The 15,381-nt window shown below is 44.2% G+C and overlaps 1 protein-coding gene across 2 annotated transcripts in view; it reads right to left on the bottom strand.

The window, feature by feature from the left end:
* Nucleotides 1–769: 769 nt before the first annotated feature.
* LOC459951 (sterol 26-hydroxylase, mitochondrial) overlaps nt 770–15,381 on the bottom strand; it is a 33,869-nt gene continuing 19,257 nt past the window's right edge. Inside the window, exons 2-9 of one of the 2 annotated variants that reach the window (XM_001159436.7) lie at nt 6,296–6,486; nt 3,640–3,839; nt 3,312–3,509; nt 2,965–3,137; nt 1,876–2,042; nt 1,605–1,683; nt 1,306–1,518; nt 770–1,152 (exon numbers count right to left, since the gene is read on the bottom strand). In XM_001159436.7, coding sequence (XP_001159436.2) covers nt 1,033–1,152; nt 1,306–1,518; nt 1,605–1,683; nt 1,876–2,042; nt 2,965–3,137; nt 3,312–3,509; nt 3,640–3,839; nt 6,296–6,486 — 1,341 coding nt within the window. In that variant the 3' untranslated portion in view covers nt 770–1,032. Of the gene's footprint in view, nt 1,153–1,305; nt 1,519–1,604; nt 1,684–1,875; nt 2,043–2,964; nt 3,138–3,311; nt 3,510–3,639; nt 3,840–6,295; nt 6,593–15,381 lie in introns of both variants that reach the window. The other variant, XM_063790777.1, reaches the window with a different exon arrangement.

Raw genomic sequence — 15,381 nt, 5'->3', positions numbered from 1 at the left:
GCTGTGATGCACTGGCGGCTCTCAATGGCAACCCACTTTCCTTCAAGTGGGCTTCTTGTTGCAAGGAGCCTGGACAGTTAAAAGCTATAATCCCTAGGCTCCCTTACAGCTAGTGCTCCAGGCAGGACTTAGGTTCCTCCTCTCAGCTGTATGTGAGAGATGTGAAAGGTGGAAGAGAGGTAGAGGCTCCTGCCCTTTCTGCTGTCAGGAGCAGTCGCGAGGCATTTGCAGAGGTCCAAGTCCAGTTACTGCTGGCTTCATGGGTATTGAGAGGCAGGATGGGGGTCATCCTGCATGACCTGTTTTGTTTTGTTTTGCCGGCACAGACCTACTTGAACTTCGTTGACATGGAGTAGCTCTAGAGCCAATAGTTGTAGCAATAGCTTCTAGACTCTCGTCCTGATTGTGGCCAACATGGTGCTCCCCAAGCTGCTCAGTGCCTACTGGAGGTCAACTCTAGCCTGGTCTCGAGCACCTCCAATAATTTTTGTAGCACCCCATTGCCTGTATCTGCTTTTTCTGTTCAAAGAGGGTGGTTTATATTCTCTACAACCGCAACTTGACTGACACAGTGCTTGGGAGTCACTGCAGTTCCTGCTTGGTGTGGCCTCAACCAGTGCCTCGTGAAACCAAGGCCTCTCTGTGAGGTCTGGGAAAGCAAAAGGTGTTCTCAGTTTCCAAGGACAGGGGCGGCTGTGCCTCTCACCATGACTCACTGGAGGAGAGGAATTCCCTCAGTGCTGGGTAGTCAAAAAGAATGACAAAGGTCTCCAATAAGAAATAAAAGTCCCTTTATTTTATATTCTACCCAAGGACAGCAATGCGATAAAGGGGTGGCCTTTTAGCTGAGAGGGAGTTGCTCAAAAATGATAGAAGTGGCAAAAGCTCAGGGTGTGTGCAGGGAGTTCCTCCCACCTCTCGAGTCTGGCGGCCTCCTTCTCTCCCTCCTCATCTGAGACATGGCAGCAGCCAGGAACCACTGTGCCAGAGCTGGAGCCTCTAGGACAAGCCCCAGCAAGGCGGAGACTCAGCTCAGCACTGTCTCTGCAGGAACTGCAGGCCCACTTTCTTATTGGGAACCAGGACAATGCGGGCCACACTCTTCAACTCCCCCGTCTCCGGGGCCAGGACCACCTTGTACTTCTGGATCAGCTGGGGGGTAAAGAGCACATGTGGTTGGGTGGATTGTGTGTTTGCCATCCACTCCCCGCTCTGCACACTCCTACCCTGTGCCTCCCTTCCTCTCCTCCCAGGACTTCTCCACCCCTCCCTGCCCACACACCCTACTAGCCTCTCCCAGCTCACCCTTGCAAGGAGTAGCTGCATCTCCAGCTCTGCAATCCTGCGGCCCAGGCAGGCCCGTACCCCATAGCCAAAGGGCACAGAGCCAAATGGGTGCTGGATCCTGGGGGTAGCAGGCTGGCTGTTTCTCAGCCAGCGGTGGGGCTGGAAGCTCTCAGGCTCAGAGAAGGCAGTGGGGTCCCGGGACACCACATAGTGGCAGAACACAAACTGGGTCTATAAAGGAAGATTGGGCAGCATGAATGCCTCTCTTCGGGGGTATAGGGCACTCCTGGGCAATCAGGCTCTCTAGCCCCACTCACGTTCTTAGGGAAGAGGAAGCCATCAACTTCAATTTCCTTTTCTATGATCCGGGAGTTTGTGGGGACCACAGGGTAGAGACTGCAGGGAAAAGAATGTCTAGAGTCTGCTCTGGATTCATGGGGGTACAAAGTGCCCCACTCCTTCTCCCCTACCTCTCCCATCTCATCCTTGTCACTAGCCCCAGCCCACCTGTCTTCACTTCGGATTTCCTCCTCTGATTCCCTCCCCACAAAGAGATCCTGTGCCCCCCAGAACAGCATTCTGTCCTACCGCAGAGTCTCCTTAAGCACAGCTTTGAGCAATGGCATGTGGGCAAAGTCCTTGTGCTGGGGCACTTGCCCGGCTGGCACCACACCCACCACTTCCTCGTGCAAGGCCTCCTGGATCTCAGGGTCCTTTGAGAGGTGGTACAGGGCCCATGTCAGCGTGTTGGATGTCTGGAAGATAGAGTGGGAGATCAGGTGAGGGCGATTTCTAGGAAAGAGGCCAGAAATGGGAGGGTGTATGAGTGGGTGTATGGAAAATGTGGGAGAAATGAATTTGCCACTAGCCTAGCAGGAAAAAACATTAAGGTTCATGGCAGTCTCCATGCTAAACATGAATCCACAGTGGGATGAGGGCCAATATGATGGAGAATCGCACCTTCAGTGGAGGAGGGGACGGCAACACAGAGAAACCCAACAGGATGAAAGCACTGGAAATAGGAACCATAAAGAAAGAAGGTGCTGGCTGGACACAATGGCTCATGCCTATAATCCCAGCACTTTGAGAGGCCGAGGCAGGCAGATCACTTGAGGTCAGGAGTTCAAGACTAGCCTGACCAACATGGTGAAACCCCCGTCTCTACTAAAATTAAAAAAAAAAAAAGCTGGGTATGGTGGTGCACACCTGTAATTCCAGCTACTTGGGAGGCTGAGGCAGGAGAATTGCTTGCACCCAGGAGGCAGAGGTTGCAGTCAGCTGAGATCAAGCCACTGCACTCAAGCCTGGGCAACAGAGTGAGACTCCACTTAAAAAAAAGAAAAAAGAAAGAAAATGCTTGTGAATGAGCTCTTCCAACTCTCCATTCAAATTGCAGCAAGAGAGTTGGATAGATGGGAGATGTACTTCCCAGCTGTCAGAGAGAGTGAGGAGGCTCCAGGAGGTGATGGCATCCTTCTTACAAAAGGACCATCCCCTGTCCTCCCACCTCGGCTAAGCTGAGCAAGCCCTCCATTTTCCTTCTAGGGCTGTATCCATGTTACAGAAAAAGAAGCAGGTCCTTGGAGGGATGAAGGTTGGGATCAGGTGAGGGATAATAGGGAACTGGTTCAGGTTGGGAGCTGGGGGCCCCTGGTCTCACCCTCCCCCTTCACGCACCGTGTCCACTCCAGCCATGAGCAGCTCAGGCAGGCTGCCCATGGCCTCCCGAGGACTGAGCTGTCCACTGGCCAGTAAGAAGTGCAGGTAGCCAGACACCTGGATGCCATCTGGGCCCGCTGCCTGCAGTTGGGCCTCCATGTCCTTGAGTTTCTCATCAATCAGCTTCTTCCCTGTGAGAGCAACAGAGAAGAGGAAAGGACAAAGCCAAAAGTCATGATCTCCAAGGACCAAGAGCCACTCCAACAACTGGTAGCATGAGGGAAAAGGCCTGGGAGAGACCGCTGATGCACAGACCTGGAGTCACCCCCATCTCTCTTCCCTGGGCCCCATCTGGGAGTCCTCACCAAAGGAAAAGATGGCATTCCAACCATCCAGGTATCGCTTCCAGAAAGGCAGCACGGGGCGAGTCCACTTGGGGAGGAAGGTGGCATAGAGTGAGTTCTGGAACATTAACCCGATGGATCTGACGAAGGTCACGGTGTCCTCGGGGATGTATCGCTGCAGGCAGCCAATGCGTTTCTCGAACAGGATGTAGCAAATAGCTGAGTAGTGCACAGAGGCCATCACAGGAGGCAGAACCAGGACATATGGAATCCAGGAGCCCTTGAGGAGAGGGAGCACAACCTCTCCCTGACCCATTCCCTTCCCCAGCCCCTCTCCCAGCAAGGGTACCTTCCAAGGCAAAGTAGTAGAAGAGTTGAGCCATGTCCGACACCTGGTTCCCCGAAGCACTCTCTGCCCGCAGCTGGTCCAGTCGAGTCATAAAGTCATCAATCACCTCATTGAAAGCATCCGTATAGAGCGCTGCCTCTGCTGGCTTCAGCAACCGCTGGTTCAGAGCCTGGCGCAGCTGGTACCAGTGGTGTCCTTCCCTGCAGGGACGCAGAGGAACAGCACAAAGATAAGCCTCTATGGGGGTTCAATTAAGGGAGATCTTCTCACCCTGAAGTCCACCACCCCCTCCATCCAGAGTCAAGGGAAATCCCATACTCCTAGAATTTAGAATTATAGAATCACCAAAATCTCAAGTGACAGAAACTTAGAACCCCCAAACCAGAGTCTCGCTATAGCAGAGTGGAAGTGGGTATGGCGGGCATCTAGAACCAGACTGTCCAGGGTCAAATCACAGGTCTGACCACTCCTGGCAGAGGGATCCTAGGTGGGTAACTCCTGTGTGCCTCAGTTTCCCTTTCTATAAAATGGGGATAATAAGAGTGCCTATCTGAGTAGGCTCGTTCACATCATTCAAGTGCTTAGCTCAGTGCCTGGTACATAGTGAATGCTTAGTGAATATTGACTGATTATCTTGGAATTATACAGCTCTGGAATCTTCCATATGTCAAATAAGGGGGAGCTGCAGAGGCTGAGGAATAAAGGAGGACCAAGTTAGGGTTCCCGGAGTGCTCAGGCTCTAAGCCTTCATGCTCTGCTTGGCTCAGTGGGTCAGAGGGACAGGGAGGCCCATGAGGCTGATGCTCTAGGCTCTTGCCTCAGTCATGCGGTAGATGGTCAGGCCACCTCCCTAGTTAGGCAAGGTAGGTGGTCAGGCCTCCTCCTTGGTTAGGCAAGGGTGCTCACGTGGGTGGAAACATACTTTCCATAAGCAAGATTAATGTCCAGGGACTGCCCCCACTCCCAGCTGTTCCTCAAACCTATTTCCTTTCCTAAGCAAGCTGGGTATGAGTCCATTTTTTTAAAAGGCTAGCTGTAGAGCAATAAGTACAATATGGTCCAATTTTAAGAGGAGACAAAATCCTACCTATCCACATGTATATTTGCATGCTCCTGGATAAAGAGGGGAGAATACACAACAAACTGTCAGTACTGGTTGCTAAGGAGGATGCAATGGGGGTGGAAGGGCGAGAGACTTCATATTTTATTATTGGAATTTCCACGGTGAGTATTACTTTTGAATTTTTAAAACCAATAAAGTTGTATTTTTGTTTGTTTTGTTCTGTTTTGTTTTGTTTGAGACAGAGTCTCTCTCTGTCACCCACTCAGCTCACTGCAACCTCCACCTCCCAGGTTCAAGCGATTCTCCTGCCTCAGCCTCCTGAGTAGCTGGGACTACAGGTGCATGCCACCACACCCAGCTAATTTTTTGTATTTTTTTTTTAGTAGAGACGGGGTTTCACCGTGTTAGCCAGGATGGTCTTGATCTCCTGACCTCATGATCCGCCCACCTTGGCCTCCCAAAGTGCTGGGATTACAGGCGTGAGCCACCGCACCCAAATTTTTTTTTAATATATATTTTTTATTTAATGACCTTCAACACCCCACCCCAGGAGCTGCCTTTATTATGTTAAGGGAAAATTGCAAAAAGATAAACTGAAAGTGTTGCTGAAAAAGAAATGAAAACCAGAATAGACCTATTTGTTGGGACTTCACATTGTTCCAAAAGTAAAACTCTCTCAACAGTAGGAATCGGATATACAGAACTTAAACGTGGTTGTTAAAAAATCACTTGGAGGAAACAATGCTTCATAATATGATATTTTAAAAATATGTATGTTAAAACAAAAATTTGAGAACCCCAAACTTATCATGAGTTAGCAGAATAGCTTTTTTTCCCCAATCATCTGACTCAAAGATTCACAAAAGAGCTTTTAAATGCATGCATATGATATCATCTATTCAGGAAATTGGCTTTAGAGAAAAAAATGTAAATAGATTACAAAGGGCTCTACATAATGTTTAGCTCCGATTCTAAGTCTGAGCTGTCATGTCATAGGTGGCCTGGCCCAGTGAAAACCTGCAACCTAAACCTTACCCTCAGTGGCAGATGTCAAGTTAAAAAGTTTTTTTTTTTTCTTTTTTGAGATGGAGTCTCACTCTGTTGCCCAGGCTGGAGTGCAGTGGCATGATCTCGGCTCACTGCAACCTCCACCTCCTGGGTTCAAACGATCCTCCTGCCTCAGCCTCCCAAGTAGCTGGGATTACAGGTGCCCACCACCACACCTGGCTAATTTTTGTGTTTTTAGTAGAGACGGGGTTTCACCGTGTTGGCCAAGCTGATCTCGAACCCCTGAACTCAAGTGATCCGCCCACCTCAGCCTCCCAAAGTGCTGGGATTACAGGTGTGGTTTTTGCCATAATTTTAAATGGTGAAAGCCACAATGACTTTTGCACCAACCTAATATTTATTAGTGGAGAGCCAATGAATGGTCCCTGGGCTTCAGCACCTCCCAACAACTGCTCTCTAGACCATCAGGCTCAGAGGATGCAGAGGGTACTATTCTGCTGGTTATCCACCTGCCTGCCCTGTGCCCACTGTCTTTTGCCCTGGCCCTCTGGGGCCCTGTTCCAGTCCCTTCAGGCCCCAGCTCACGTGGTGAACGGCCCATAGGTCAGGTCGTGCTGGTCCCGGTGCTCCTTCCATAGCTCCATGTCGTTCCGTACTGGGTACTTGCCCTCTTGCCGCATCACTTGCTCCAAGAGCGGGGCACTGGCCAGGTTCACGTGCATCTGAGGCCCTAAGTAGGACATCCACATTGGACCGTACTTGGCCTTGTAAAGCACCTGTGGAGTTCAATCAAAACTGAATAACTGGGCCAAGCTGGGCAGGTGCTCCCAGGACAGGAGATGAGGTGAGGAAGGGTCTGATGGCTACACAAGAGCAAATGAGCTGGGAAAAAAAAAAAAAGTACGTTGTGTATGAGGTAGGCACCAGGATGGCCTGTTGTTCCAGAGGAAGAGCAAATTTAAAAAATGGGCACACAAGGAGCTAGAATATTAGAGCAATGCGTGTCTGGTGGAACTGGGGGCATTGAGGTCCTTGGAGGAGTGAAGGTTTGGAAAAATGGGATATATGGCAAACTGAGGTATGTTGAGGTGTATGTTGGAGGCCAGCATTTGAGGGAAACTGAGTCCTTTCGTGAGGTGAGATAGAAAGCCTATAGCTCCTTTTTTGTATTTAAATCTACTGCAGCTTGCTGTCAATGAAATGATGAATGCCTTATGTAATCAACAAGAAAAAAGAAGACTGATGAGAAAACAGAAAAAACAATAAGCTGGATGAGCAAGTCAGGGTCCAAAAATAAGTAAGTAAGCCATGCGATATGATATTTATTTATTTATTTATTTCCCATGAGTTTCCTGAGCTTCCATATGATTTTGTCTTTGAAATCTAAGAACATGACAAAAAAAGAAATAAAAAAAAGTACTGGCCATGTTATGTAATATAATTCTCAAATATTTTATCTTAGAATTTCTAAAACGCTTGACGATAGATATCCACGGCCTCTATGCAATTGACATTGCTATGATAGTCTTATAGTTGCTGAAAATGAGAAGGAAAAGAAACACGTTTTGGGGGGTAAAATTTTAAAATAACCCACAAATCCTAAGACTAAATTTCCTAGGTAAGTTACACCTACAAACTGAAAGAAAATGAAACACAATGGTTTCCTGGGCACTTCATCTTTCCTAATCTGTTACTGAAGAGATTTTGAGAGGATCAGAATCGGTTCCAGTATAGAAATTAGGCCAAAGACCTTCTATAAAAGAGACATTACCAATTGTGGAGATGAAATCTATCATTCAAATTACAGAAGGAAACATCACCCAACCCATAGTCCAGAAAAACTCCAACTTTACTGGATCTTAGTTTTGGTGTTAAAAACTGGATTCTCCTAGGACCAATCCAACATAATTGCCTCCAATATATCACCCATTTACCCAGACATCACCTTGAACAAATGGCTGATTCTGCCAATTCCTGGAAGGACAGTCTTGACAAACCCCTAACATCCATTTAGACCTGTTTCCCATTTCTACCTCCCAGGAACACCTGCCAGTGTGTTCTAATTTTGAACAGTTGATCGTCTGCAAACTGCAGTGAATATGCCTATTTTCCTGGAAGGAAAATATACTGCTGGTAGGACTCCAAAATAACACATCCCTACTTGGAGGACGATTTGTTAATATTTACAAAAGTACGAGCAAATTTATAAACAAAGCATGAGACATCCACATAATGAAATACTATGCCACCTTAAAAAGGGATGAAGAAATTCCTTGTGTACTAATATAGAAAGATATCCCAGATAGATTATGTGAAAAAGTATATCTTTTGCCTAAGAAAGGAGGTCTAAAATAAGAATATATAGTATTTGTATTTGCTTTCATAGAAAAATACTGGATAGATACATAAGAAACTAGTGAAAGTGATTACTGGACCGGGCATGGTGACTCACCCCTATAATCCCAGCACTTTGGGAGGCCAAGGCTGGAGGATCACTTGAGCTAAGGAGTTTGAGATCAGCCTTGGCAACATGGCAAAACCCTGCCTCTACAAAAAAAAAAAAAAAAAAATTCGCTGGGCATGGCAGTGTGCGCCTGTGATTCCAGCTACTCAGAGGCTGAGGTGGGAGAATTGCTTGAAGTCAAAGCTGCATTGAGCCATGACTGTACCCACTGCACTCCAGCCTAGATGACAGAGTGAGACTCTGTCTCTAAATAAATAAATATAAAGTGATTACTATGGGAGGGTCAGGGGAGCAGCGGAGGGGGTCAGACTGCTTAGTGTGTATCATGTTCTATTGTTTGAGTCTTGAACTATGATAATGTATTACCTATTCAAATTTTTAAAGTCTAAAGGTACAAAAAGAAATGTTTTCTGAAACAGTAAGTCACCTGACATTGACCAGATAGTTCTAGAAGGCAGGGAAACCTTGCTGAGCCTCTGAATTCCTGTAAATACTCCTTAGATTTATAAGTGCCCCAGCCATATCATTTTCCTATGAGTGAGTTTTGTTTTTTTCCTTAAAGGTTGCTTTTTAAAAAATACTTTACATACACATCTATTTTCCTCTATTAAATTCCCTAGGAGGGCCGGGCGCAGTGGCTCACGCCTGTAATCCCAGCACTTTGGGAGGCTGAGGTGGGCAAATCACAAGGTCAGGAGTTCGAGACCAACCTGGCCAACATGGTGAAACGCCGTCTCTACTAAAAATACAAAAAATTAGCTGGGCATGTTGGCGGGCACCTGTAATCCCAGCTACTTGGGAGGCTGAGGCAGGAGAATCGCTTGAACCCGGGAGGAGGAGGAGGTTGCAGTGAGCCAAGATCATGCCACTGCACTCCAGCCTGGGTGGCAATGTGAGACTCCATCTCAAAAAAAAAAAAAAAAAAAATTCCCTAGGAGACCTGTCCTAAAAGTAGGCTTAATTTGTTTCCAGTTTAAGACATTAACAATAATAATTGCACGTGTTTCCATAGAGCTGACCATGAACCAGGCACTGTTCCAAGAATTTTACTTATATTAGCTCATTCAATCCTCACTATAGCTGTTTGGGGTAGGTTTAATATTACCACAATTTTGCAGATGAGGAAACTGAGGCCCAAAGAAGTTGCTCAAGGTCACTTTATCATTAAGTAGCAGAGTCAGGATTCAAACTCCAAACACCTGGCTGGAGGCCATGCTCTGAACCACTTACTCCACGGATCCCTGAGAAAACAACTATGTCCTTCTAACTGGAAACAAACGTAGGCCCTTGAAAAGCGTGTACTATTTTAAAACCACAATACTATGCAATAACAACCCAGGATTACTCAACTGTGGCACTGTTAATACTCGGAGTGGATAATTCTATGTTGTAGCCGACAGTGGTGTGCGTTGCCGGGTGCCTAGCAGCATTCCTGGCCTCTCCCCACAAGTACCGCACCCCCTCTGAGTTGTGGCTACCACAGATGTCTCTAGACATTTCCAAAATGTCCCCTGGGGGATGAAATCACCATAGATTGAGAACTACTGCAATAAGTCCAGCCTCTTAATATGTCTCCTAATTCTTTAATTTTAGAAGACCTGTTTAAAACAAATATATACCATTTTGAAGAAATATTTTTCTAAAGTTTGGTTTCTTATCCTTCTGTTAAGTTGAAGTAAACTTATGTATAACATTTTAATAAAAATCTGAACAGCAGTTATCTCAATGGTGGTAAACAGTGCTTTACAAATTAACTTACTTTCTTCTCTATACTGTGATTTATTTTTCAAAAATTTTTTGCCACGTTCTTGGAATCAGCGGGAAAAAAGTTATATTTTTAAAGTAGAAAAACAATACCAGCTTCTTTCCTGGAATCCAAAGCCTCTGAGACTACTTCCTGGCTGTCAGTATGGAGGTTTCTGGGACATTTCTCCTTTTAGCTAAGCCGTGCCTTCTTCCTTCATGCTCCTCAGTTAGTTTACTTAGTGGAACTTAACAAGGATCTACTTATGTAAGAAGTTATTTTAGAAAGACAGCAGGATACTTGCTGAGAGATGCATGCTGTGTCTGTGATCCTACCATTAGATCGTAACCTGAGCCAGTTGGAAAGTCCCAGCATTCTCGGATGGGTCCTGTCTAAGAGCCACTTTGCAGAACAAAGATCATCTTTCAGGATGAATGGGAGGGTTAGCCCCCACCTGACGAAACTCCAAAGCAGGAGAATGTTGAATTCATTCAACATTCATTTATGAATCTCATGTCCTGTTCCTCCTATACTGTTCAAGGGGCTAGGGATACAGCAGTAAGCACAGCATAAAAGACCATTCTTAAAGAGTTCTTATCCTAGTGCATGGGCCAGACAGTTGAGAATTTGATTACATATGTTCCTAAACAGTTTTCTAATTATTTTGCGGATGTCTTGTCTCTTCAACTAAATTGAAAATCCTCAAGGGTGAAAACCATGTCATACTTCTTTATGACATCCCAAATTGTTGGGCACACTGCTAAGCACATTAATAAGACACTCAGTACATACTTAACAGTTGTCAATGAATCCAGCAGAAAGAAACATGTTGCAGACAATGCAAAGAACATGAGAGAGACAGAGACAGACATAGAAAGGGGGTGGGGAAGAGGATATGTAGGAAACTTGTTAACAGTAGCTCCTCTGGAGTTTTAAGAACCTGGAAGAACAATCTGAAAGGAAATTAAGAAAATAATTCCATTTTCAATAACCTCTGTTATGGACTGAATGTCTGCACTCCCCTCAAATTCTTATGTTGAAACCCTAAACCCCGTGTTGCTGTATTTGTTGATGGGGCCTCTAAGGAAGTAACTAAGGTTAAATGGGGTCATAAGGGTGGGGCCCTGATCTGATAGAATTAGTGTCTTCATAATAGGAGACACCAGAGAGCTTGCCCTCTAGGGCACAGGAAGAAGGCAGCCAACTACAAGCCAGGAAGACAGCCCTCATCAGAAACCAACCACTGGCACCCTGATCTCTCACTTCTAGCCTACAGAACTGTGAGAAAATACATTTGTTGTTTAAGCCATCCAGTCTGTGGTATTTTGTTATGGCAGCCCAAACAGACTAATGATAGTATCCAAAAGATAAAATACCTAGGAATACATTTAACCAAGGAGGTGAAACATTTGAACACTGAAAACTACTAGACACTGCTGAAGGAAATTAAAGACCTAAATAAGTGGAAAGTCATCCATGTTCATGGATTAGGAGACTTAATATTGTTAAAACAGCAGTACTCCCCAAGGCAAACTACAAATTCAATGCATTCCCTTTCAAAATTCCATAGCCTTTTTGCAGAAATGGAAAACCTGATCCTAAAATTAATATGGAACTGCAAGGGGCCCTAAATAGCCAAAACAATATTAAAAAAGAAAACAATGTTGGAACATTCCCATTTTCTGATTTCAAAACTTACTGCAAAGCTACAGTAATCAAAACAGTATGTTACTGGCGTAAGTGTAGACATATAGACCAATGGAATACAACTGAGAATTCAGAAATACACTAGAACATCTACAGTCAACTGATTTTTGACAAGGGTGCACAGACCATTCAATGGGGAAAGAAAGTCTCTTCAACAAATGGTACTGGGACCACTGGATAACTAAATGCAAAAGAATGAAGCTGGACCCCTACCTCACTCCATATACAAAAATTAATTCAAAATGGATCAACAATCTAAAAAGAAGAGCTAAAACTATAAAACTCTGAATAAAATATAAGGGTAAGTCTTCATGACCCTGGATATGTCAATGAATTCTTAGATTTGATAACAAATGCATGAGCAATTTTTTTTTAATAGATAAATAGTTCTTCATAAAAATTAAAAACTTTTGGCCAGGCATGGTGGCTCACACCTGTAATCCCAGCACTTTGGGAGGCCGAGGTGGGCAGATTACCTGAGGTCAGGAATTCAAGACTAGCCTGGCCAACATGGTGAAACCCCATCTCTACTAAAAATACAAAAATTAGGCAGGTGTGGTGGCGCATGCTTGTAGTCCCAGCTACTCGGGAGGCTGAGGCAGGAGAATCACTTGAACCCGGGAGGTGGAGGCTGCAGTAAGCTGAGATTGCACCAATACGCTCCAGCCTGAGCAACAGAGTAAAACTCCCATCTAAAAAAAAAAAAAAAAAAAAAAAAGACGGGGGCACGGTGGCTTACACCTGTAATCCCAGCACTTTGGGAGGCCGAAGTGGACAGATCACAATGTCAAGAGATCGAGACCATCCTGGCCAACATGGCGAAACCTCTTCTCTATTAAAAATACAAAAATTAGCTGGGTGTGGTGGCGTGTGCCTGTAGTCCCAGCTACCTGGGAGGCTGAAGCAGAAGAATTGCTTGAACCTGGGAGGCAGAGGTTGCAGTGCCAAGATCGCACTACTGCACTCCAGCCTGGCAATAGAACGAGACTCGGTCTCAAAAAAGAAATTTAAAACTTTTGTGCCTCGAAGGACATTATCAAGAATGTGAAAAGACAACTTATAGAACGAGAGAAAATATTTGTAAATCATATATCTGATAAGGGTTTAATATCCAGAGTATACAAAGAACTGTTACAACCCAACAACAAAAAGACAAATTCAGTTTAAAAATAAGCAAAGAATGGCTGGGCGTGGTGGTTCACGCCCATTATACCAGCACTTTGGGAGGCCAAGGCAGGCAGATCACTCGAGTCCAGGAGTTTGAGACCAGCAATTCAAGACCAGCCTGGCCAATATGGCAAAACGCTGTCTCTACTAAAAATACAAAAATTAGCCAGGCGTGATGGCGCACACTTGTAGTCCCAGCTACTTGGGAGGCTGAGGCATGAGAATCACTTTAACCCAAGAGGCAGAGGTTGCGGTGAGCCGAGATCAAACCACTGCACTCCAGCCTGAGTGACAGAATGAGACTCTGCCTCAAAATAAATAAATTAATTAATTAAATAAGCAAAGAACTTGAATAGACATTTCTCCAATGAAGATATGCAAATGGCCTATAATCACAAGAAAAGATGTTCAACATCATTTGTCATTAAGGAAATGCAAACCAAAGCCACTGTTAACCACTAGAATGGCTTAAAAAGAGAGAGAAAAAGAAAATAACAGTATCAGTTCCTAGATCCTAGATGAGGGAGCAGAGGCTGGGTTTATTCTTATTTATTTGCCCTCCGAAGAAAACATCGGCTGTCTCTCTTTTCTACAGGAAATGGAGTACTATTTTTCTTCCAGCAACAAACTGGTAGTAAGCAGCCTTCTGGAAGAGTAAACAGAAATGTGAGTGCTTCCTCACTTTTGACAAGCTGCTAGAACAACGTTCCAAAAAGCAGCACAAACTCATGCATCCTGAGAATCAAAGCTCTTTGAATGAGCAAGAAATAGTAAAGACCTTATAGGAAGTAAATAAATAATTAGCAGATGGAAAAAGCATGGAGTAACAACGCAAGTAGTTCTGTTTCTTCACATCTTAACCTAGTCTTTTTTTTTTTTTAATTTTCTTTTTAATTCTCAGCAAGGCAAGTTACTTCTATGGAGGGTGCACCCTTACAGATGGAGCAATGGTGAGCGCACACTTGGACAAGGGAGGGGAAGGGGTTCTTATCCGTGACGCATGTGGCCCCTGCTGCTGTGTCGTTCCCCTATTGGCTAGGGCTAGGCCGCACAGGCTAAACTAATTCCGATTGTTCTTAGCCTAGTCTTAAATAAGAGGAAACAAATAAGTGAACAAATGTCATTAAAGCAACTAGTTGATTATTTGGGGAGAAAGTATAGTTAGAACCCACATCCGTGGTCATTGCTGGCCTAAAGAGTGCCTTAAATAGGAAAAAAAAAAAAAAAAAAAAAAAAAAAAAAGCCTGTTAGCAGCTGCAGCCCCAGCCAAAGCCCAGGGCCTGGCAAGTCAAATGCAGGCTCCATTCCTGCTCCTCATGTGACCCCTTGGTCAGGCACCTGCCTTGTGCACCTCACACCATACACAGAAACTAATCCCAGGTGGGATAAAGATTTTAAAAGAAACTACAAAAATACAAGAAGAAAATATGTATGAATACACAATTCAAAAACTTGTTAGAAAAATAGACATAAAAACAGAAATAGGGAATTTACAAAAAAAGAAATATAAATAGTATATCTATGCAGAAAATAGGTCCAATCTTACAAATAAGAACATGCAGAATATATATCATGAAGATATACCACTTTCAACTATGATATTTGCAGAGACTGTTTTTGCAAATATCATAGTTGAAAATGGTATGTCTTTGTGATATATATTCTGCATGTACTTATTTGCAAAAAATAATTGTTTTTGTTTTTTGGGTTTTTTTTGAGATGGAGTCTCACTCTGTTGCTCAGGCTGGAGTGCAGTGGCACCATGTCAGCTCACTGCAACCTCCACTTCCCAGGTTGAAGCGATTCTCCTGCCTCAGCCTCCTGAGTAGCTGGGTTTACAGGTGTGCACCACCATGCCTGGCTAATTTTTTTGTATTTTAATAGAGACAGGGTTTCACCATGTTGGCCAGGCTGGTCTCGAACTCCTGACCTCACGTGATCCACTCACCTCGGCCTCCCAAAGTGCTGAGATTACAAGCAACGTGAGCCACCACATGTGGCCCTGTTTTTGTTTTTTGGACTGCCCTTTGTCATGCAAAACTATTTTCTTTGTAACTTTTCTGGAAGACAATTTGGCAGGTGCTACATATCAAAGATCCGAACAAAATCCTTTATCACAATGGTTCCATTTTAGGAGTTTTATTCTAAGAAAATAATTGAGAATGTACACAAACATTTAGTGCTAGATAGATTAATGTTAATCAAAGCTTTATACGTAAAAAATCTAAATGTATACCAACAGGGTTCAGTAAATTCTGATGTAGCCATCCAATGAAATGCTTTTCAGCCATTAAAAATTGTTATATAAGTGTGTTTATTGAAAAAGATATTCATATTTACTTTTCTGTAAAATGGCAAGTTACAAAAGAGAGCATATGGTATGCTTTTATTTTAAAAAACATATATATGTAGATGACATATGGGGAAAACAGATAATGCTTTCCCCATATGCTTATAACAACATATGGGTGTATTTATGTATTCATTTCACAAGCGCTTATTAAGAACCTATGGGTATAAGGCATTGTGCTATGTGATGGGTGTTGGGATTATGGAAGATTTAGATTTTCTTCTTTTTGTTTCTTTATA

Source organism: Pan troglodytes, chromosome 13 (genome assembly GCF_028858775.2).
Source record: "Pan troglodytes isolate AG18354 chromosome 13, NHGRI_mPanTro3-v2.0_pri, whole genome shotgun sequence".
In the NCBI taxonomy this organism is placed as follows: Eukaryota; Metazoa; Chordata; class Mammalia; order Primates; family Hominidae; genus Pan; species Pan troglodytes.
This window is presented reverse-complemented; position numbering and strand designations above follow the sequence as displayed.